This window comes from Macrotis lagotis, chromosome 1 (genome assembly GCF_037893015.1).
Source record: "Macrotis lagotis isolate mMagLag1 chromosome 1, bilby.v1.9.chrom.fasta, whole genome shotgun sequence".
In the NCBI taxonomy this organism is placed as follows: domain Eukaryota; kingdom Metazoa; phylum Chordata; class Mammalia; order Peramelemorphia; family Peramelidae; genus Macrotis; species Macrotis lagotis.
In genome coordinates, this window is record NC_133658.1 from 414,542,806 (window position 1) to 414,567,745 (window position 24,940).

General features: G+C 38.3%; 1 protein-coding gene and 1 pseudogene across 18 annotated transcripts in view; one reads left to right on the forward strand and one right to left on the reverse strand.

The window, feature by feature from the left end:
- CDC25C (cell division cycle 25C) overlaps positions 1 to 24,940 on the forward strand; it is a 44,152-nt gene that overhangs the window by 10,757 nt on the left and 8,455 nt on the right. For all 18 annotated transcript variants that reach the window (XM_074212957.1, XM_074212941.1, XM_074212942.1 and 15 more), the window contains 6 exons: positions 355 to 449; positions 1,533 to 1,578; positions 4,114 to 4,147; positions 4,257 to 4,346; positions 5,770 to 5,868; positions 6,383 to 6,529. In XM_074212957.1, coding sequence (XP_074069058.1) covers positions 355 to 449; positions 1,533 to 1,578; positions 4,114 to 4,147; positions 4,257 to 4,346; positions 5,770 to 5,868; positions 6,383 to 6,529 — 511 coding nt within the window. The remainder of the gene's footprint in view (positions 1 to 354; positions 450 to 1,532; positions 1,579 to 4,113; positions 4,148 to 4,256; positions 4,347 to 5,769; positions 5,869 to 6,382; positions 6,530 to 24,940) is intronic.
- LOC141506650 (eukaryotic translation initiation factor 4B pseudogene) lies at positions 8,572 to 24,339 on the reverse strand (annotated as a pseudogene).

The window sequence follows — 24,940 nt, forward strand, 5'->3', positions numbered from 1 at the left end:
GTTCATAAAAGTCTTTGCAATTCCCTCTGACAGTGTCTGTTTCATCATTTCTCATGGCATAGTAATATACCATTAAAGTTACAAATTATAATTTATTTAGTCATTCCCCACTAAAAGGAAAGCCCCTTAGTTTCCAGTGTTTGGCTATAATTATTTCCATGTAAATAGATTCTCTTCTTTTTTTGATTTTACCAAAACCTGGTTCTTTTATAGCATTTGTACTTTCACTGTACACAGATACTTAGAATTGGGGACTTTGAGTGTTAGAAAATAAGAAACTGACACAAACCTTGTCTTTGAGGAACTTCCATTCTAACAAGGATTTTAATGTTTTGTTTTTTTGTGACTCTGCAGAACAACCCCAAAGCGTTGCCTTGACTTGTCAAATATTAGTATTGAGGAGACGGCTGCCATCCAGCTTGCCACATCACCAGACCTTGATGAAACTGGTAGGAAAAAGGTGTAAAGGCTTCTATGGGAAGGATGGTTTAATTATTATCTAAGGATAGAAGAGGAGAATTGAGATTGGAAAAGTTGATAAAGGAACACTTGAAGAAAGCATTAGAAATTTTATCTGAGGGGAATTAAGGAACCTCTCTGAAATATTTTGACATGCTCAAAATAGTGTCTAAGATGGGATTATATAATAAGTTAATTACTATATGATGGTATTAACTCAAGGAATAGAATGCAATTTTTGTTGATTGGTTAGGATAGTAGGAAACCATACCCCAGGTGAGATTGGTTTTGTGCTCTAGTCTGGTTTCTAAAGAACTGAGGAAATCAGTAGCAATGTTTGTGGAAGGTCCCTGTCCTCCAGACTGAAGATTATTTTCTTTAGCATTCATCCCAGTATTTGATATACTTACAGGTTTTCTGATTTCTGTAGCTCCCCTTTCTTCTTGTAGAAGTTTATAAGGCTTTTTATTTTGATGATGCACTTAAAAATTTTCAAATTTACCATGGAATACCTAGTTGAAAGAAGTGGGTTAGATAAAATATGGGAACAATGAACAACAGTCTTTTGTTAAGACCTTATCAAATGCCTATTGCATGTCGGTATGTGTACCATAGTACACCATATTAGGTACTGTAGATACTGACCTAAAAAGGATACTCCCTATTGTCAAGGAACTTGCATTTTGTGATTGTGGGTAGTGCTGTTTAAAGGGAATGGAGAACTCAAGTCTTTCAAAATGAAGGGTATACTGTTGAGGCTGAGGTCTGTGTACAAAGCAATATGTGATCCTTTAGTTGTTTTGAATTAGGTTGTCTCTGAGCAATTACAGGCTACTTATCCTTACTGACCCCTAATTTGATCCCCTTTCAAGAGAGTATTCACCAGTGATATAGATTAACAATGGGACAAACAAAAGTGGAACTGGAGTTTGAGTTATGAGAAAAACTAGCTTGCTATGATATACTTGTTGACATCTTTGTTCTGTTTTAATGTATCATAATACTAGACTTATAAAAACACTGAGCCAGAAGATTTTGTCAGCCTGTCATTGACTCTTCCTGTCTGGTTACAGGTAACTTGGATTTCTCAGGACCTCAGGAAGTACAGCTAGCTGATATGTAAGTTACTAAGTCCTGGGACTAAAGACTTTCCACCCACCAAGTTATTGATGGGTCAGCTAGGGCTTTGTTTTCAGGCACTTTGCAAAATGAAGAAATTTTCCCTTTAAGCCCAAATGTTTTTCTCTTCTCAAGTTTTTCCCACTCTTGAAGCAGGACATAATTAAAATATTGATGTCATAGGAATGTTGTAAAATGAAAAATGTTATAGCATATATGCAGTGTGGAAAAGGCTCCAGATCTTTTTATTCATGGATACAGATAGCTTTTGGCATCATAATCTCTTTGCATATAATGTTCAGTATTATTTTTGTATTTGCATATGGATTAACTGATGTAAATTTTAATAGCAAATCAGTTTCTTTCCCCTTACTACCCAGCACATTCCAGGTGACCTCCCCTTAACTATTTAGTGTAAATGCACTCAACAGATATGAAATAATAACAGTGGAAAGAGCAGAGAAGTTAAATTCAGAAGGACCTGGGTTGAGAACCTGTGTTTGCTATTTACTATCTGTGTGACCTTGAACAAATTACTTAACTTGTTTGGACCTCATTTTTCTCTTTGGTAAAATTAGGGGGTTGGACCAAATTATTATTTTTTTTTAGAAAGATTTTATTTATTTTGAGTTTTATAATTTTTCCCCTATTCTTGCTTCCCTCCCCCCACCCCCACAGGAGGCAGTCTGTTAGTCTTTACATTGTTTCCATGGTATACATTGATCTAAGTTGAATGTGATGAGAGAGAAATCATATCCTTAAAGAAGAAAAATAAAAGTATAAGAGATAGCAAAATTATGTAATAAGATAATTGTTTTTTTTTTTTCCTAAATTGAAGGTAATAGTCTTTGGTCTTTGTTCAAACTCCACAATTCTTTCTCTGGATACAGATGGTATTCTCCATTGCAGATACCCCAAAATTGTCCCTGATTGTTGTACTGATGGAATGAGCAAGTCCATCAAGGTTGATCATCACTTCCATGTTGCTATTAGGGTGTACAATGTTTTTCTGGTTCTGCTCATTTTGCTCAGCATCAGTTGATGCAAATCCTTCCTTGCTTCCCTGAATTCTCATCCCTCCTGGTTTTGTTTTGTTTTGTTTGTTTTGTTTTTTAGGTTTTTGCAAGCCAAATGGGGTTAAGTGGCTTGACCAAGGCCACACAGCTAGGTAATTAATAACTGTATGAGGCTGGATTTGAACTCAGGTGCTCCTGACTCCAGGGCTGGTGCTCTATCCACTGTGCCACCTAGCCACCCCCTGTCCTGGTTTCTAATAGAACAATAGTGTTCCATGGCATACATTTACCACAGTTTGTTAAGCCATTCCCCTATTGAAGGACATTCACTTAATTTCTATTTCTTTGCCACCACAAACAGGGCTGCTGTGAATATTTTTGTACAAGTGATGTTTTTACCCTTTTTAATAATCCCTTCAGGGTATAGCCCCAGTAGTGGTATTGCTGGATCAAAGGGTATGCACATTTTTGTTGCCCTTTGGGTATAATTCCAAATCGCTCTCCAGAAAGGTTGGATGAGTTCACAACTCTACCAGCAATGCATTAGTGTCCCAGATTTCCCATATCCCTTCCAACATCAACCATTGTCCTTTCTGGTTATATTGGCCAGTTTGAGAGATGTGAGGTGGTACCTCAGAGATGCTTTAATTTATATTTCTCTAATAAGTAGTGATTTAGAACAATTTTTAATATGACTATGGATTGCTTTGATTTCCTCATTTGTAAATTGCCTTTGCAGGTCCTTTGACCATTTGTCAATTGGGGAATGGCTTTTTTTTTTTTTTTGAAAAGTTGGCTCAGTTCTCTGTATATTTTAGAAATGAGTCCTTTGTCAGAAATACTAGTTGTAAAAATTGTTTCCCAGTTTGATACATTTCTATTGATCTTGGTTACAGTGGTGTTGTCTATGCAAAAACTTTTTAATTTATGTAATCAAACTTACCTAGTTTGTTTTTAATGATGTTCTCCACCTCAGATCAAATTATTTCTAAGGTCTCTTTCTTCCTTTGGTCCTATAAACCTTTATATTTCACTTGGTGGCTCCTCCCATTTGTCAGTGGGCAAAGGGACTGATATGTTTGGATCACTTCAGAGCTTGATACTTAATTATTTAGGTGAATTTTATTGTATTGTTTTTCATTGTACAGGGTTTTTATTAGCATATATGAAAAATCTTGATTTTTTTTCTCCTTTGTTTTATGTAGTATAGACAAGTCTGGCTTAAAATGTGAAGAATTCAAAGAAGACCTAGTATAAGATTGGGATAGATGGTAATAGTATCTCTATAGAGATAAAAAAGTCAGTATATAAAAATTTAAAAGTGAGTGGAAGGAATACTTCAGAATTAGTTTTACTCCTCAGATATCACATTTAATATTACCATGTTAGATATTAAAGAAATGGATAGATTAGATCCCTTAGTGCTGAGGATAGAAGGAAAATTGTAATTTCCCAAATAACAAAAAAAAAGAGATTGATTGGGGGGGTGTGTCACTGATCTCTAATTTGTTCTTTGCAGGGCTCATCATCAACATTTTAGGAAATGCATCCCTGTGAGTATTGACTTTTTATGAGGTTTGTTTTTTATAGGAGATGGGAACCAGGAACTCTGCTGCCTGTGGGTCAGCATCCTTAGAAAACTGCTCTTTGGATCTCTTTCAGGAACAGCTGCTGTGTAGCACTCCCAGTGGTTTAGGTTCCTTCTGCCAAAAGACAGATGTACCAGGTAGCTCCTCTTCAGACAAAGAAAATGTAAGCATTCAGTGTGAATAGGGTTGTGACTTGGCCAGTTTGGTCATGAACTGTGTACTTGGGGAGTTTTCTGGGTTCCTCTTTTCCAAGCATTTTTGGGAAGGAGAGATCCAATAATCACTTTCCCTCTGGTGGAAATACCCTTTGATACCTGTGTGAGTATGATGCTGCCAAAGTGCCAAAGTCACTGAATGGGACAGTGTCTGGTGAGTGGACCATTCCTATTCTCCATATTGGTTGGAATTGAACACTAGCAAATGGAAGGTACTCTTTGCTGCTAATCTTTTCTGCTTTCAACTAAGGAACTAGAAAGGATTTCTCTTTGTGTCCTGTCTCTGATGCATACTGACTCTTAACTACTCACTGCTTGAGGCAATTCTTCAATATGCTACAAAACTTTAAACATTGATTAAGCACTTACTATATACCAGGCTCTGGGTACAATAAGAAAAAAGATATTACAGGCCCTTAAGGAGCTTAAAATTGAATAGGGGAGGATAACTTATAAAGTGAAACTGAAAAGAGTGGAATAGGAGGAGGAGAAGGTGCATGATGATGGTTTAGTGGAATCCAAGGAGAGCAGCTATTGGGAAATGAAGAATTGTCTGGGCTTCTGAGCCCTCTTTAATGTACCTGCCTAGATAATGGGACATTTCCATCTTTGAATTCCTTATATTAATGAAATAGCAGGGCTAGTCACTATCCCTGTTTTTAAATTTACATTTCAAGCCTTTCCTACTACACATTGATGCTTAAGGTCCTCCATAGCAGGCAGTCAGAACTTCATTCAGTTGGTTAGCATGTGCAATGTACTTAAAGGGAGAATAAAACAGCACTCTACAGAAAAGCAGATTTAACCACACTTGGGCTTTATCATTGACACTGTTTGGCATGGCCTACTATGCAGATTTGGTTCTTCTATTTCAAACTTGTTCTGATAAAGTTATGTCCTTTCTACCATGAGCCCAAGCACAAATCTTTATTTCCATAGTTGTCTGAATTCTAAGCTTGTTGAATATCTTAACCAGTACCTCTTTCATCTGTTTTCTTGGGCCTCTTTAACCCAGATCAATTCTTTGATGTCAGACTTTCTAAACCTTTTCTTATAGCTCCTTCTTGCTACTTTTTTTCAAGCAGGTTCTTTATTTCACTTTTTTTTCTTTCTCCTACCAGGCACCCTTCCTATATCCTTATTTTAGTCTATGAATATGTCATTCTGTCATGATAAAAATTAACCTTTAAAAGATATTCACATGCTATGGTATCATAATTTTTGTCTAAAAAAACCAAAAAGATATGTTTAAAATGTTTATATTCTGTGGAACATAGATAGGAAGAATTTGTTCCACCATAGAATCAAATAAGAAGCAGGAGTCTCTTTGATTCTTTCCCACTCAATACCAGCTCTTCTTTTTTTGTACAGGAGAACAGCTTTCTGGAACAACCTATACGGCCAACACTCAGATCCTTAAGACTTCAAGAAAGATCAAGAAGATCTCTCTTATCTCCTCTTTCTCTATTAGTAAGTGTTTGTCTTCTAGGCCCTATTATCACCTGCAGAGGAGTATACTTTCTGGAAGACCTAGTCTTTACTCATTCAGCTATTCCAAACTGGACTAGAAGTGAATGGTAAAGTTGATAGAACAAACAGGTTAGACAAAGCTGATCATTATTGAAACAAATTCCATTTGCATCTCAAAAGCATCTCAAAATCAGGACCCAAAATAATAGAGAGCCACCTTAGATCTTTCAGCCTTAATTTAAAGGTGATGTACAATGCCTCATAGATAGGAAGATGATCTCAATTGTGATTTTATTTTATTTATAAACTGATTATCTCTCAAGGGATAGATTAAGTTACTCATTTATTATTATGTCACATTTCCTTTGGAGCAGAATTCAGACTTTCTGTGTTAGTTCCAGACTAGTGAAAAAGTGACCATATATATTTTAGGTGGCTGTTGGAGTTATCATGCTTCAGATTTTAGGTCTCTGGCTGGGCCACTTGGTTTCTTGCAATATCATTTTCTTGTCAGGACAACAGAAACTCTGTGGAAGGTGAAATGAGTGATCTGGGAAGCCCCATTACCAGAATTCCACTGCATCAGGACAGAGAGGAAAGCTGTGCAGAGGAGACTTCACTTGAGTTAATAGAAGTTTTCCTGTCTGAGCAGGAAACCAAGGTAAAGACTCTTGAAAATACAGTGAAAGGAGCATTAGAGATTCTCAGTTCAAGTCCTAGCCTTGTTCATTACTGCTTCTGTATAATCCTGGACAAAGGATTAACTGCTTTAGACCAAAGTTCTTCCTCTTTAAAAGGTGGGAATTCGACTAGATGATTGCTATATCTACTGTCCAGCTCTAAATCTCTCATTGATTCTACAATGCCTTAGACATCGTTGCTGTGGATAGAGTGGATACTATGGATATTTTACTTTAGATGTCATTTACTTTAATGGGAAGGGCCCTGGGATAATCCTCCGGTCTGGTTACTGGTTTATAATTCCCACCTCTGATATATTGGCTGTGTGACCTTGGTTAGGCCAGTAAGCCTCTGTGGGCCTTGGCTTTCTCATTACAAAAGATTTGAGCTCAGTGGCCTCTGGAGCCCCTTCTAGCCCTAGATCGATGACACTATAACCCAGACAGTTCCAATACTCTCCTCTATAATCTGACTCAGATAAAATGTTTAGTTTTATAAATTCTGAATAGTCATTTGTCCAGGAATTTAATAAATGGATGCTCAGGAGGATTCCCTCTTGAATATTCTATTTCCTTAAGGACTTAAGATTTAATTTGCAAAACTAACCACATGTTAACAATGTTTTCTTTTGGGGGGGTATTTATTTCATGCTATTACAATAATCTTGTTATAAGAGTAAACATAATTACCCCCTTGCCCCCCAAGAAGATGAGGAACCTCAAGAATAGTGAGAGAGAGAAAAAAATGTACTTCTGTCTGTGTTTATATTCCATTGACTCTGTCTCTGGGGTGAGTTGCTTTCTGTATCATAAGTCCACCAGAGAAGTTGCTTCAATATTTTTCCCACAGTTGCTATTACTAGCTATATTTCCTTCCACTCTGTTCCTCCCCACTCTTATTTATTCTATTCTCTCTCCTTTCATCCTGGCCCTGTCCAAAACTGTGTTGTATCTGAGTACCCTCTCCCACAATTTTCCCTCTCTTCTGTCACCTATTTCCCCCCTTTCCTCCCCGCATTACCCTTTATTCCATCCCTTTCTCCTCATTTTTCTCTAGGGTAAGATAGATTTCTATACCCTATTAAGTGTGTATGTTATTTCCTTTCTGAGCCGTTTCTGTTGAGAATGAAGGCTCACTCATTCCCTCTCGACTTCCATCATTCCCATTCCATTCCATTGAGAAAAGCTTTTTCTTTTTCTTTTTTTTTTTAATTTTTTTTTAAGGGAAGTTCATAAAACTTTAATTGTACTTAAGGGCTGAAAATCCTAAGATTCAGGATTGCAACAGATTATTGATGAATCTAGAGGTTCCCACAACTAAGTTTTAAGAAATAATTGCTTATCTGTTTTCTGGAGATTCTAACCTTTCACTTTATCTGATCAGAATCACCCTCAGAACCAGATCTCCCTTCCCATTGCATCTGCTCACCATGTAGTATGGTCTTGTCTAGGGCACCAACTCTCAACCATCCCTCAGGGGGGGTAAAACTGGACAACATTTCATTCCACTACTGGCCCCCAACAGTTTGGGATTAAATGAGAGGAGGGGTTGACAGCCTCCTGGAGACTAAAATAACCTCAGAGACTAGTTATCCTATCTTCAAGGATGAAGTTTTATTCACATAATGTTTCAGAATTCATATATCCCATAATAAGATAGCAAGAATTAAGAGGGAGAAAACCCACTTCCTTCCTTGTATCTGTCCTATCACCCAACCAGCTTTCAGAAACCAACTCATTAATATTAATGTTTCTGCTAAAAGGAGGACCCTAGGCACTAATCATACAGGCAGTTATATGGTGTTGCTAAACACACCAGAACTTTTTCTTTAAAAAGCTGTTTTTTTCCTTCTCTCTCTCTCTCTCTCTCTCTCTCTCTCTCTCTCTCTCTCTCTCTCTCTCTCTCGCTACACTGGTTGGAAATTCTCCAGTTAGTTTAATACTGTAAAGACTGCAGCAGGATGCAAAAGAATTTCATTTTGTTTTCCTTTTTTATCTCCTTAAAGAAAAAGTTAAGAAAGGTCTCCAGGAGATGGTGAGTTTTATTTTGTCTTGTCTTCGATTTGCTCTTGAATGTTGCAGGTTGGCAAGAGACAGGGAGAAAGCACAGGATGTGGAAGTTTATTCATTGTAGTCATCGCCCTCATTTTCATCTTCACCATCAACAGAGAGAGCTGCATACTTGCTTGCAGAACTGAATTTAGAGGCCGGATTTTCTTCAAGTTTCTTTGGCTCAGATGCAGGTCTTGATTCTTGATCTTTTCTGCCATCTTTCCTGTCAGACTCTTTCCAATGGTCTTTGCTTCCTCCATCCACTGGACCGTGGTTGGAGTTCCCACTTTGGCCTTTCAGCACATTCACCCCATCTACCTTATTCTCATCTTTCCTTGAAATATTGGTTGATCCTTCTTTGGACTGCTGGGCGGGTACCTTTCCTCCACCACTTGGGGGAGACTGCTTCTCTGCAGAGTCCGAGCTCTGCAATGGGGCGGGAGGGTTGGAGCTCCCTTTCACCTAAGCATTTTCCTTTGGTGGGGTTGCAGGCATCACTTTTCTGATTTAGAAGGCTTGGAAGTTGGAGACTGAGAGTCTTCTTCCTTGTTGAATGTTTCATTTTCTAGAGATTTCTCACCCTCCTTCCTGTGTTTCTGCCAGATGAAGCTGTATTTCCAGTCTGTGAAGACTCACTTCCTGTCCTTGACTGTTCCTGAGTTTCCTCACTTCGCCAACTTGGGTGTCTCTTCTGGGACCGTTTTTCTAGTTTTGGCTACTCCAACTGACGCTGTAGTTTCTCTTGCTCCTTTTGTAGTTGTTCCTCTACTTCTCGTTCCCTAGCAGCTGTATCCACTGGCTTTGCTCCTCCAAAGATGGAGGCAGCTCGGCTAGACTGGGGGACCTCTGTTTTCACATCTAAAATTATCCCGGCTATAATCATCTCTTGAGTTCCATGACCACTCATCTCGTCTGTCATATCTGTCTTCATAGCAATCTCCTCCTCCTCTATAATCATCATTTCAACGGTACCCACTACCAAATACTCTTCTGCCACTGCCTATCCTAGAATCAAAGCCTCTATCATAGTCTCTGCTGCCCCTGTCATCATATTGATTCCGGCCTCCATATTGGTCCATGTCCCTTCGTGGACCATCACGGTACCAGTCTAAATCATAACGATCACGATACTTGTCTCCAAAACTGTCATCACCCCTTCGAGGAGGGTAGTCATCAAAGCTGTCTGTGGCAGGGAAAGCCCTCCAGTCTGTCGGTTTTGTCAGAATCCTGATTTCGATCCTGATCACAGCCAAAGGAACGATCATCTCGGTCTTTATCCTGTGCTTGATCAGCAACATCCACTTGTACTCTTCTGTTGCCTATAGACTTTTCATTCAGGCTCAATGTGCTGAGCAGCAAGTCCAAGTCCTCAAACTCAGTGTAACCAAAACCTTTCAATCTTTCTGGATTGCTGGGTTCCCGTGGCAAACGTACTGCACTGATATTCAATCCCCTAAAGAACTCCTTGATGGAATCCTCTGTCACATCATAGGGCAAGTTCCCTAAAAAAGCAGTGTAGGGTGGCAACTTGGGAAGACGGCTCCAATCACTATTGGGTTCCCAAGCAGCCCATGGAGCAGTGGGCAGGATGGAACGGTCAATTGGAGGTGCCCTGTACATGTCATCATCATTACTATGCCAAGTGGTGGAAACATCTCCTTCCAGGTCATCAGTTTCATCAGCCCAGCTGACTGGTTTGGGCACAAAGGTGCTTCCTCCACCACCAGAGCCACCATCCTCAGCAAGGAAGTCTGTCAAGGTGAGGGTCTTCCCCTTCTTATTCTTCTTTTTTAGCTGAAGCCACCATGTTGGGAGAGGGAGAGAGAACGCAAAGGGAAAAAAGCTTTTTCTTGACTCTTATGTGAAATTTCTTAGTCCCGTCTTCCTCTCCTTTCTCTTCCTCCCAGTACTTTCCTTTATCATCCATTAACTCCATCTTTTTTTTTTTTAAGTTACTTAAGGCAGTGGGGTTAAAGTGATTTGCCAAAGGTCACACAACTAGGTAATTATTAAGTGACTCCATCTTTTTACTATATTATACCATTATATTCCACTCCTTCCTGTGCCTTGTCTAAATATGTTCCTTCTAACAGTTCTTATAAATGAGAAAGTTCATATGAGTTATCAGTATCTTCTTCCCGTGCAGGAATACAAACAGTTCAACATCATTAAGTTCCTCATACTTAGTACTTCTCATCCTTGAAGATCAAACTTTCTGTTCAGCTCTGGTTGGGTCAATAGGAAGGTTTGAAAGTCCCCTGTTTTCATTGAAAGTCCATCTTTTCCCCTGAAAGAGGATGTTCAGTTTTGCTGGGTTGTAAACTAAGATGTTTTGCCTTCTAGAATATCATATTCCAATCCCTGAGTCCTTAATGTTGATACTGTGTAATCCTGACTATAGAGCCATGGTAGTTGAATTATTTGTTTCTGGCACTTTTAGTACTTTCTCTTTGACTTGGGAGTTTTGGATTTTGGCTATGATATTCCTGGAAGTTTTTTGGGGGGAATCTCTTTCAGGAGGTGACCAGTGAATTCCCTCAATTTTTATTTTATCCTCTGCTTCTAGGATCTCAGGGAAATTTTGCTGTATTATTTCTTGAAAAATGAAGTCTAGTCTCTTTTCCTGGTCATGACTTTTAGGTAGCCCAGTAATTTTTAAATTATTTCTTCTGGATCTGTTTTTGAGGTCAGTTGTTTTTTCCAGTGAGATATTTCACATTTTCTTCTAATTTTTTTGATTTTTTTGGAAGAGTTCTATTTCTTCCTGATTTCTTGCAAAGTCATCAGCTTCATTTAGTTCCATTCTGCATTTTCTTCAGAGAGCTTTTTTATCTCCTTTTCCAATTGGCCAATTTGCATTCTTATCCTTATTTGCCTTTTTTTTTGCTTTTTTCCATTTGGCCTAAACTGGTTTTTAACATTATTTTCTTCAGTATTTTTTTTTTTTTTGTATTTCTTTCACCAAGCTGCTGATTTGGTTTCCATGATTTTTCTGCGTTGCTCTTGTTTCTCCTCCCAATTTTTCCTCTACCTCCCTTAATTGCTTTTCAAAGTCTGTTTTGAGCTCATCCACAGCCTGAACCCCATTTTCTATTTGTCTTAGAGGATTTGGATACAGAAGCTTTGAATTTGTCATCTTCTGAATCTTCCAGGGGACCAAAGTAATTTTCTATCGTCAGATTCTTCTTTTTTTTTTGTTTGCTCATTTCCTCAGCCTAAGACTAATTTACAGCACTTCCTAGGCTTTGAGGGTATTTTGGGACACCCCACTGGGACCTTTATTCCTCCAAGGTCTTATGCTGTCTTGCCTGTGCTTTGATATGTAGAGGACCACAAGTGCTCCCCTCTGCCCTAGAACTGTGAGGAGGGTCCCTGATGGGCTATCTTAGTATGGAAGCCCAAACTGCAACCTGAATCTGAGTGTGGGCAACAGCAGAGTCCTGCCCCAGGGAGAGCAGAGAGATTTCTGCAGTCTTCCCTGATCCCCTTACCATCTGTGGGCTGTGCTCTGGAGGTGCAGGCTGGCTTTCTGGATTCCCGCTGCAGGTTCTCAAAGCAGGGCTGCTCTGAGGCCAGTGCTCTTCATGTGTTGACAAATTTTTTTGTTTGTTTTTGTTTATTTTCATTTTTATATTTAATATTTATTTATTCTCATTTTGTACAAATAATGTTTTTTATACATTAATAAAATATTCTTGTTTAAGAGTAAACAAAATACCCCCTCCCCCCAAAAAATATAGACTTGCTTGAACGATAAAGTAAAGGGGAGAGAAAAAAATTAAAATTAAAAAAATAATAATAATAGTAAAAATTGTAGATATGGCCAGGTGGCACAGTGGACGGAGCACGAGCCCTGGAGCCATGAGCATCCAAGCCCACATCCGGCCTTGTACACCCAACAACAGCCGTGTGACATGCAAGCCACCCCAACCCCACTGCCCTGCAAAAACCAAAAAGAAGGAAAAAAAAGACCCAAAATAAAATAAAATAGTAATAATAGTAGGGGTGGCTGGGTGGCAGACAGACCATTGGCCCTTGAGCCAGGAGCACCTGGGTCAAAATCCAGCCTCAGACACCCAATGATCACCCTGCTATGTGGCTCCAGGCAGGCCACCCAGCCCCATTTGCCCTGCACCCCCCCCCCAAATAATAATAATAAAAAATGTGCTTGAGTCTTTGTTCCAACACCAACAACTCTGTCGTGGGTGGATCACATTCTTTATGATAAGTCCATGGCAAAAGTTACTTCCATATTTTTCCACCATTGCCATTGCTGATTGCAACTCCCTCCTTTTGTATTTCTCCACTACTGTGTACTATGTGTTCTCTCTCCTTTCACTCTGATTCTGCTGTAGGGTCGCTGAGTGGCACAGCAGACAGCTCCCTGGCCCTGGGGCCAAGAGGCCCTGCACCCCCATACCACCCCTTAGGCCCAGCATCCACCTGGCCCTATGGTCCCAGACAGGCCTTCCAATCCCAGCCCCTTGCAAGAAGTAAAAAAGAAAATGTGTTATGTCTGACCACTCTCCCCCCATGGTCCATCCTCTCCTCCATCACTCACACCCCCCCCTTCCCCCTGTCCCCCACCTCCTTCTTACTCCTGATGCCTATACCCCATTGAATGTATATGCTGTTTCCTCTCCTAGCCACCTCTGATGAGATCAAAGATTCTCACATTCCCCTTTGCCTTCCCCCCTTCCATATCATTGCAATAGTTCATTGTAATAAAGAAAAATCTTATTATATGAAATATCTTGGCCTATTTCCCCCTCTCCTCTTTCTTTCTCCCATTACATTTCCCTTTTTTCTGTTGACTCCATTTTTACACCATATTTTATCTTCAAATTCAGCTTTCTCCTGTGCTTCAACTATAAAAGCTCCTTTTACCTGCTCTATTAACTGAGAAGGTTCATATGAATATTGTCAGTGTCATTTTTCTATGCAGGAACACATGCAGTTCATCATCAAGTCCCTCATATTTTACCCTTCTCCTCCACTCTTTATGCTTCACCTGAGTCCTGTATTTTAAGATCAAACCTTCTGTTCAGCTCTGGCCATTCTAACAGGAACATTTGAAATTCCCCTGGTTCATTGAAAGTCCATCTTTTTCCCTGGAAGAGGACATTCAGTTTTGCTGGGTAGTTGGTTCTTGGTTGCATTCTAAGCTCTTTTGCCTTCTGGTATATTATATTATATTCCAAGCCCTATGAGCTTTTAATGTAGTTGCTGCTAAGTCCTGTGTGATCCTGACTGCAGCTCCACAGTATTTGAATTGTGTCCTTCTGGCTGCTTATAATATTTTTCTCTTTGACTTGGGAGTTCTGGAACTTGGCTATAATATTCCTAGGGGTTGGTTTTTTGGGGGGGATCTCTTTCTTGGGGTGATTGGTGGATTCTCTCCATTTCTATTTTGCCCTCTGCTTCTAGGATATCAGGGCAATTTTCCTGTAGGAATTCTTTGAAAATGATGTCAAGGCTCTTTTCCTGATCATGACTTTCAGGTATTCCAATCATTTTTAAATCATCTTTCCTAAATCTGATTTCCATATCAGTTGTTTTTTCAGTGAGATGTTTCACATTTTCTTCTCATTTTTCATTCTTTTAGTTTTGAAGTATTGAGTCCTGATTTCTCGTAAATTCATCAATCTTCCTGCGTTCTGTTCTTTGTCTGAAGGATTTGTTTTCCTCAGGGAGTTTTCTTATCTCTTTTTCCATCTGGCCAATTTTGCTTTTTAAAGCATTCTTCTCCTCCATAACTTTTTGAACTGTTTTATCCATTTGACCTAAGCTGGTTTTTAGCATGCTGTTTTCTTCAGTATTTTTTTGGATCTCCTTGACTAAGCTGCTGACTTCATTTTCATGTTTTTCCTGCATCTCTCTCATTTTTTTCCCCAGTTTTTCTTCTAACTCCCTCATTTGATTTTCAAAGTCTTTTTTGAGCCGTCATAGCCTGATCCCAGTTTCTGTTTTTCTTGGAGTCTTTAGATGCAGGAGCTTGTGCTTCCTCATCTTCAGACTGAGTGTTTTGATTCTTCTTGGGCTCATATGCAAAATATTTCTCAGTGGGGTTCTTTTTTCTCTGCTCATTTTCCCAGCCGTATCCTGTTTTGGGGGTGCTTCCTGAGTTTTTGGGACACTCCTACAAGGATCTCAGTGTGTGAGGCTCTGTCCTCCCTCCTGGTCTGTGAATGATCATATGTGTCCCCCTCTGCCACAGGGCTGAGGTGGGAGGGGCCCCTGCTGTTCTATGGGGGGGGGCCTAGACTGGAAGCAGGATCTGAATGTGGTCAGAGCCACAGAGACCTGTTCCAGGAGCAGAGGACAGCTCTGCAGTCTCTCTATTCACTCCCCTCCCTAGGTTCAATGGGCTCATGCCCTGGGGGCTCCTGCTTACCTGCTCTGCCTGCTTCTGTTTCTTGGATCTGGGCTGCAGTGGCCATGCTGCTTGCTATGTGCCCTGAAGGCTGGGCTTTATGTGCTTGCTCTGGCAGAGGTCCCCCTCTGTACCCCCAGTTTGTGCCTGGTGCTCTCCAGTGGGGTAGGTTAGGAAATTCCCCCACGGCTCAGTGGCTCCCAGCACCCTGGGGCTGCCTCTGGGAGGCTGAAGTTCTTTTGCTCTGGCAGGCCACCCCTCTGGCGGGCTGCTCCTCCAACCCTGGGTCGCAGAGCCTTTCTGCTCTTTTCCAGGTTACCTTGAGTAGAAGAACTACCTCACTGGGTCCCTTTGTGGCTTCTGTCTCTCGAAAATTTAGTTAGAGTCCTTAATTTCGAAGATTTATGAGAGAGCGCCTAAGACACGATCTGCTCTTGTCGCCATCTTGGCTCTGCCCCCCTTTGTTTTTTTTTAGATTTTTCAAGGCAATAGGGTTAAGTGACTTGCCCAAGGTCACACGGCTAGGTAATTATTAAGTGTCTGAGGTTGGATTTGAACCCAGATACTCCTGACTCCCAGGCTGTTGCTCTATCCACTGCGCCACCTGTCTGCCCCTTCTGTTAACAGTGTTAAGGCAGATGAAACCTTTGCTTATGTAAATTTTTTTTTAACATACTATGAACTTTCCTTGTTCTGGGCATTATTGAGTTAACTCCACCTTGAAGATGGACTTCACTGCAGTGTAATATTTTAAATCAGAAGAGCTGTATAGATCACTAAGGGAAGTGGGGTCCACTGGAGGAAGAGACAAGGGACATATAAGCTGTTACAGCCCTATAGCTGAGCCCCTGCTTTCTCCACAGGGGAAGTACTTGGGTTGTTAGAGAATCTACTTTTTCCTCACACATCTCTCTCCCTGCACTTGCATGGTCCATGGAACTCACAGTACTAATTAAGAACAAAATCCTGGTTTCCTTCTCCACATAGTGGTTTGTTCCTTTACTGTTCCAGCATCTGCTCCATAGTTTTGTTATTTCTATTTCTCTACTGGTGGTTGCAGTTCTGGCAGCTTCCTTGACTTGGCTTGTTAGAAGCTTATTGCTGTCTCTATTGCTGTTTCTGAGGTCATGGACCAATTGATTTCTTAGTGTACACTGGACCATGTAGGAACCACATGGAGATGAAGGCTTGCCTCCAAGGATCTTAGTCCCTGTGACAAGCTTCTCTCTATCTCTCCAGGATCATCTTGTCCCTTTTAAAATATTATGTCTAAAGGTAGGCAGTGCACTGGTGTTACACATTCACACACTTACATAGCTTTTCAATGTATTGTACCGATTTTTTTTAACACTTTAAAAATTACTAATATTGGGAATAACTCTCAGAGTGATAAATAGGGATATGGAGATAACTGTGATGATATAAGAAATAGAAAAAGGCTATATCCATGAGTATAGCTCAGGTTTTAATTCCAGGAATGAGATAGTTATTGAAAGATGTGGTTAACTTAATGATTCTTAGAACAAAGTGCATTCATAACTCCTCATAGAGACAAAGTCAATAACCAAAACAATATTTCATCTGTCTAAATCTAGAAAACAAGGAATTAGACTCAATGAAGAGTTAACCTTATCAAACTAATCTCCATTCCTCCTGGGGTTGCTTCCTATACGTACATATACATATACATATACATATACATATACATATACATATACATATACATATACATATATCCAAGTAATTCATATATCCTCTAATTTCCTTTATTTTATTTATATCTCTGCAAAGAATATCTGCATCTAATGGTTTGTAAAATGCTAGAGACTCTGGAGTGTGTACCATGGATTTTCTATTCCTACTTTGTATACTGACCATTGGGTTCTGTGGTTTTAAAGACTTACCTTGCCAGATTCTACTGAGTGCTTGCCCTATGCATAGTTCTGCTTATCATTGACGATAACATAAAACCATTGGAAGACATAGATCCTGCCCTCGAGAAATTTGCCATCCATAAGATATGTTCACCTAAAATAGTTAGGCAGTAGAAGCAATGAGACTCAGGAAAGAGTCATATCTAGGCATACCTTGTTTAATTGTGCATTTTGCAGATAATTGTTTTTTACAAATTGAAGATTTGTGTCAACTTTGCATTGAACGTGTCTCAACATCACTTTCCTAAAAGCATCTTCTCACATTGTGTCTCTGTGTCACATGTTGGTAATAGCTCACTTTATTGCAGGGGACTGGAACTGAACCCACATTATCTCCAAGTGTATGCCTGAAAGGGAGCTAACAGAACCATCTGTGGAAGTGATTGTATTATTGGAAGCTCCCTCATGGGCAGAAACAAGTGCTTAAGAGTGATGGGAGAGCAGCGGCTAGGTGGTGTAGTGGATAAAGCACCGGCCCTGGAGTCAGGAGTACCTGGGTTCAAATCCGGCCTCAGACACTTGATAATTACCTAGCTGTGCGGCCTTGGGCAAGCCACTTATCCCCAATGCCTTTCAAAAAACCTAAAAAAAAAAAAAAAAAGATGTTGGAGGTGAGTTACCACACCATTGCTACTTTCTTCTCTCTGGGGACACAGTCCAGGGCCTGCCTGCCCCTGCTCGGGAAGCTTGGGCACAAGTTCCCCCCTTGCCACTCTGGATCTGTGACTTTGAACTGATAGAGTTGTTCATTGGCCATGTCTCTGTACAAGATCAAGATGCCTAGCCTGATCCTCGGCCTTTCTGTCATGCACAGCCTCTCTCTGCTGTGTAGTGCTCTGCCAATGGCTTCTGGTCAGACCCCATCTCCAGTGACCAAAGATCCTTCCATCTGAATCCTTACGCTTAACTTGACTAGAAAAAAATGACTTGAATTTTGTTTTTGGATTTCCCCCATTAGAATTTGGGTTGGTACATTTTCTAGCTCCTATTGGTCAAGGTTTGGGAGTGAGCTCTGAAATTTATTTTCTTGTGTTTCTTTTCCTTATAAAGATATAAAAAAGAAACATGTGAAGATTTAATTGAAGATTTTGGCTAATTTAGTTCAATTCAACACATCTTTTTTTAGGTATTTACCAAAGCATAAAGTAGCTTTTATTGGGTGTAAAGAGGATATAGACAAAGTTTTAAATGTCTTTTTCCTCAAGGAACTTAAATTCTACTGGGACATACAATGTATCAACACAAGTTAATTTGAGAAGGAGAGAGTAGTAACAACTGACTGGATCTTAATAAGTTTTTAAATAGTGAGAAGTGCTTGAGTTGAGTTTTGTAGGAATGTGAGGATTCTGAAGGAAATCAAGGAGCACAGTCCAGGAATAGGTACAGTCTATGCAAAGCATAGTAGTGGGAAATGGAATGCAAAATTCATAGAATATTAGACTAGATAGTGGAATGCATGAAGGAAAATAATGTGAAATGATCTGGATAAGTAGACTAGAGTTAAATTGTGAAGGTCTTAAATGGCAGATTTAGGAGATTATATTTTTTATTAGAGGGAAAAAGGAGCTACTGAAAATTTTTGAGTAGGAAAGTTGCATAGTCAGACCTATGCTTCAGCAGTTTGATAGTTGTGTGGAGAATGAACTAGAGAGAAAAAGGGAGGGGAGACAATCAGGAGATTACAAGAAGTAATGTGGGCCTAAATTAAGATGGTTGTTATATGAGTCAAGTCCATTTGACAGAGATTCAAGATGATGTAAAGGTAGGATTGATTGACTAGACTTGATAACTGATTGGATTTGGAGTTTGTGAATGGGTGAGAAGAAGAGTACAGGATAACACTTGAAGTTGCACACCTGGGTGACTGACTGGAAGAATGGAAATACTCTCAGCAGAAATAAACAAAAGAGGAGGATGGAATTTGATGAAATAGAATGCAGTTCCTTTTTGGACATGTTGAATTGAGATTTTGATGGGATGTGAGGGTGGAAGTTTCCAATAGGCAATGCATAGGGTAGGTTTGGAGTTTAGGAAAGAGATTAGGTCTGAATATATAGATGTGTAAATTATCTGCCTAATAATAACTGAGCCCCTAGCATCTGATTCTACTGCCAAGGAAGAGAGAAGAGAGGGAGAAAAGAGGACAGAATCTTAGGGACAATCTACAATTTGGGGATAATGATTCATCAAAGAACACTGAGGAGGCTTAACTAGGAGAGAGGAGAGCAAGAAGAAAACAATCTCATAGAAGTACAGAGAGGAGAAAGGACATAGAGTTGGTCAACAGTAACAGAAGCAATTGAGAGATCATAAAGGATGAGAATTGAAGAAAAGGTCAATGATTTTAGGTATAAGAGATCATTGGTTATGATTACAGTCAACTTCTACTTTTAATTCTCTGTTTAAATTAAATTTATTTTTATTTAAGGCAGTGGGGTTAAGTGACTTGCCCAAGGTCACACAACTAGGCAACTATTAAATGTCTGAGGCTGAATTTGAACTTGGATCCTCCTGACTCTAGGACTGTGGCTTTGTCCACTGCTAGCTGCCCCATTACTTTTAATTCTTTACCAATCAAATTATCAAAGAGATACTTGATAGGATTTGATAAAATAATAAATTAATTTCTTTTTTTGACTTTTTAATAAATTAATTTCAGAAAAACAAAATACCTAGAATATTGAGGCAAATGATTAAAAAAAAGATAGGGATGAAAGGGGGAATAACACTTCTAGACCTCAGACTATGTTGTAAAGTAGCAGTCATTAAAAACATCGAGTCTTGGTTAAAAAATAGGAGGAGATCAATAGAACAGACTAGACAAGGAAGAATCAGAAACAATGAATTTCAATAACCCAGTGTTTGATAAAGTGGAAAACAAATTATCTAGGAAAGAATTCACTATTTCATAAAAACTGCTGGAAAAACTGGAAAGTAGATTAGCAGAAATTAGATTTAAGACTAGCACATTATACTGTATTCCACAGTAGATGGATTTGCAACACTAATATTAAAGATCATATAAAATTAAAAGATATATGGATCATATACTTTTCACAGCTATGGATAGATGATTGCTTTTTAAAAAAATTTTATTATTTTATTTTTTTTCTTCATTTACAGATAAAAACAAGGAAATGCATTTTTGTTTTTTTCCCAGGCAGTAGGGTTAAGTGACTTGCCCAAGGTCACATAGCTAGGTTAGTATTATGTGTCTGAGGCTAGATTTGAATTCAGGTCCTCTTAACTCCAGGGCTGGTGCTCTATCTACTGCACCACCAAGGAAATGAATTCTTTTTTTTCTTTTTTTAAATTGTTTTTTGAATTTTACAATTCTCCCTCCCATCTTGCTTCTCTCCCCCCAGCCCCCACGGAAGGCAGCCTGATAGTCTTTACATTGTTTCCATGCTATACACTGATCAAAATTGAATGTGTTGAAAGAGAAATAATATCCTTAATAAAAAAAATAAAAGAAATAGCTAGATTACATAATAAAATACCTTTTTTTCTTTTAAATTAAAGGTAATAGTCTTTGGTTTTTGTTTAAACTCCACAATTCTTTCTTTGGATACAGATGGCATTCTCCATCACAGATACCTTAAAATTATCCTGATTGTTGTACTGATGAAATGAGCAAGTCCATTAAGGTTGATCATCATCCCCATGTGGCTGTTAGGGTGGACAGTGTTCTTCTGGTTCTGCTCATCTCGCTCAGCATCAGTTCATGCAAATCTTTTCAGGCTTCTCTGAATTTCCATCCCTCCTGGTTTCTAATAGAACTATAATGAGGAAATGAAGTCTTAACCAAATAAAAGATAGATATAATTATAAGACATAAAATAGGTAACTTTGGCTATTATACAAAAGTTAAAAACCTCCTGTACAGATAAAACTTCTATCTAGTATGAGAAGTAAAGTGGTCAAATAGTTGAAAATTATATTGAACTTCTCTTATAAGTATTTGGCATCCAGCCCATATGAACAGTTAACAAATATATAACATCAGTAGGTATTCCTGAATAGTCAAAGAATATGAACAAACATTTCTCAGAAGAATTGCATTGTATTAGCAACCATATGAAAGAATGCTCTAAATCACTAAAAATAAAAAAATTCAAATTTAGACAATCCTAACATTTCACTTCACATCCTATAAATTGGAAAAGATTGTAAAAAATGGCAGTAGTCAATATTGGAGGAGTTGTGGAATGAGAGACACCCTAATATGTTGCTGGTGGAGCTATGAATTAGTACAATTATTTTGGAAAGCATTTTGGTGACTAAAGTGTCTGTCAAAAGTGACTAAATGTCAATACCCTTTCACCCAAAGATTCCATTGTTATGCTTGTGCTCCAAGGAAGCCAGTGATAAAGCTCTCAAATATTCCAAAATATTCATAGCAGTACTTCTTTGTGATAGCAAAGAATTGGAAACAGTGTATGTATCCATTGATTGAGAATGACTAAACAAATTGTGGTACATGAATGTAATGGAATATTATTGTCCTATTAAAAATGATCCGTGTGATGAATACAGAGAAGCAAAGAAAGGTTTATTTGAAGTAAACAAGAAAGAAATGTGAATAATGATTATTCAACAAATGCAAATGGAAATAACAATCACACCAAACTCAAAAGTAAATATTGCAAAATTATAAAGTTCAAGAACTTTTCAAGTACTTTTCATTTATGTTTTGTGGTTAATTTAAAATAACTTTTTCTAGGAGTTTGGTTGTGAAAGGAAGAGATGAAGGATTGATAGTTGAGATATATAAATAACTATAGTAAAGTATGGTTTGAGGTGAGAAAATATGAGAAATCTTTCATTTACTTTCTTCTTTTGATGCAAAGTGGATACAAGCACATGTCTAATAACTTATAAACTCGTAAGTTAGCATATGTGACTTACTGCTGTTGCTTGGGAGGGTGGAGTTGCTATATTAGAATTGAAGATGAGGCTGTATCACATGTCCAATGAAGCAAAGAGATGATAACCCCTATCCCCTGGTTATCACTGGATCCCTGTCAAGCAGTAAAGTTAACTACCTCTAAACACACTTAAAGAAAATTTGAACCACCAAGAGGAAATTGTGAATATCCAGGGCAGATAGACCAGCTGTCTCAATATAATGACTGTGTTGATCTTATAAGAATTAGATAATATCTTTAGTGCAAAATATATGAGCCTCATATCTGGATAATGGATTTCACACCTCAGGACTTAGCTCTTTGCAACATATATAAAAAGTATTCAAGTAAATGATCTCTAAAAAGCTGCAGGTAGGATTCAGGTTCATGAAGACCTGAAAACCTCTTGGGTTTTATAATATTTAAAAGGTCCATCAGACATTTGGAAAAGGTCCAATTTAACCTTAAAAAAATGAAAGCCACTGTTTTTCAGATGTTAATTTTAGTATGGTTCAATCTGAAGCAGCTGGTTCACAGAACTTTTCTCATTAGCTTCTAGAAAATGGCAAATTACTCATTGGCTAGAAAGGATCAAAAGGCCATTCTTAAATTACCTTACATTCGTTTTGGGTGCAATAAGTTGCTAGGTCCTAGTAGATAACTTCTTTCCTTTTAAATAAATTAGAAAACTTATGATACAACAATAGTGCTTTCCTGTATTTATGAAAGTGGCGAATCTGCTGATGTCCATTTATTCTTGACTTCTTGTCAGATTATGAAAACCCAGCATGATAATCATTAACTTCTCTGACTCTTAAGTTAATATTTTGAAACATTCATAGTATACACCAATCAACTGACTCAACACAAAAGACACTGCCCTTACCCTTGAAGAGCTTCTGATGAAACACCAAAATTTGTGTTAGATACAATTATACTGACTGTTTGCATTCTCTTATTGGTAACTGAAATGATTGTAAATTCTTGGTAAGATGATTTCTTTGTTTAAAATAATTGAACCTAGCATTGATAAATTCTCTATTCCTCTTCATTCCTCAGAAACCAAAGGCTGTTTACCTGTCTTCCAGGACTCCTGTCCTGTTTGTCTAGTACTCTCCTAAATCAGAATATCACAATTAGCTAGGTGAGTGTGTGGGAAAGGAACAGTAGTCTAAACCTCTCTAATCCAGAACTAGAACTATTTAGAGAGATGCCTGCAAAATGTCAAATTTAGGTATGTCAAATTTACTGGAAGATATCGCCAGAGGTTGATTTCTTCCTCAGACTTTTGTATTTATTTATTTGTTTAAATATTGTATATCTCTAGTAAAATGGAAGTTCCTTGAGGGTAGAGATTGTTTCTCTCCACCCACCCATTTTCTCTTTGTATCCTTATGGTTTTAATAAGTGCTTATTGAATCCACCCATTTTCTCTTTGTATCCTTATGGTTTTAATAAGTGCTTATTGAATGGTACCTAACCATGCCCACCAAATAAGTGCCTATGTATGTAATTCTTATCTCAGACCAATGCAGTGATAAAATCTGCTTTTGTAGAAGGTTAACGGTGGTGTCTAATCTACTTTTTTCTCACATGCTAAAGTTTGACTATTTTTATTCTGTTTTCCTGATAAAGAGTCTACATCCTTCTTAGAATCTCATACCATAGATATCGTAGTATTTGATTTAAGTCCTTCCAGTATCATTCTCTGATGATTTTTATCATCTTTATTTCAAATATGTCTCCTCCTGATGGAAATTCAGGGAAGCCTGGAAGGATTTGCATAAACTGATGCTGAGCAAGATGAGCAAAACTAGAAAAACATCGTACACCCTAACAGCAACATGGGGGTGATGATCAATCTTGATGGACTTGCTCATTCTATCAGTGCAACAGCCAGGGACATTTTTGGGCTATCTGCAATGGAGAATACCATCTGTATCCAGAAAAAGAATTGTGGAGTTTGAACAAAGAGTGAAGACTATTTCCTTCAATTTAGAAAAAAAAAATCATCTTATTATGTAATTTTGCTTTCTCTTATACTTTATTTTTCTTCCTTAAGGGTATGATTACTCTCTCATCACATTCAACTGAGATAAATGTATACCATGGAAACAATGTAAAGACTAACAGAATGCCTTCTGTGGGGGGAGGGAAGCAAGAATGGGGAGAAAATTATAAAACTCAAATAAAATCTTTCAAAAAAATATATTCCCTCCTAAAATAAAAAAAAATGGGGTGGAACGCAGGTCAGCCTTACCCAACTTATCAACAGAGTTTGACGTTATATGCAATATTCTACACCCTTAGTTCTCTCCCTGCTCAAAAAAAGGTAGTCAGGTACATTTTCTCATCTCTTTTTTTTGAGGATAAATTTGATCATAGTTACACATTGTTATGCTTTCTGTATTCCCCTTGATGATTTTAACTTTAAATCCAAGTTTTTTTATTTTCCATTGTCTGCAAAGTTCTTTATATACTTGTTTTCCAATTTTTCTATCTCCCTCCCCACCTTCTTCCACCATTTTAGGTATATAGTTAGAAGAGAGAAGGGAAAGGAAATTTATCTTTTTTTTTCACTCTCTTGAAAAGAAATCACTAAGCAGAAAATCTCAACTAACTTCTATTGCTTGCTGCTTTTTTTTTTTTGGTGACCTCACTTTTTTATTTTTAACATTTTTCTGAGCTCTGTTGGATTCTTTAACTTCTAATTGTCAGTATCCTAGCATTCCTTGAAGGAATTGGGCTGGAGTTTTCTTTCCCCTATAAGGATGGGCTTATGTGAGGCAATTGACTGGATTGAAGTGGAGATGGAAGGTCATGGCATCCTGGGGCAGGCTGGGGGAAGACACATGACAGAGATAGAGGAGGAATGGTGCTTGCCCAGGGAACTTGGCATTTCTGAGCAGGTGCCATGAATAGAAACTTTATACCATTTTGAACAAGCCAAAACTAAAACAACTAGTTAGAAAATATATACATTGTGAACCAAAAATGTTGCACTAGTATCAGAGTACTTGAGAAAATAAGAACATTACCTCAGAACTTCTATTTTGTTATTTTCTTATCCTTTACAAAATCAAGATTGCCTTGGTCCATTTTCTCCATTTTTTCCTGTTTAGAAAA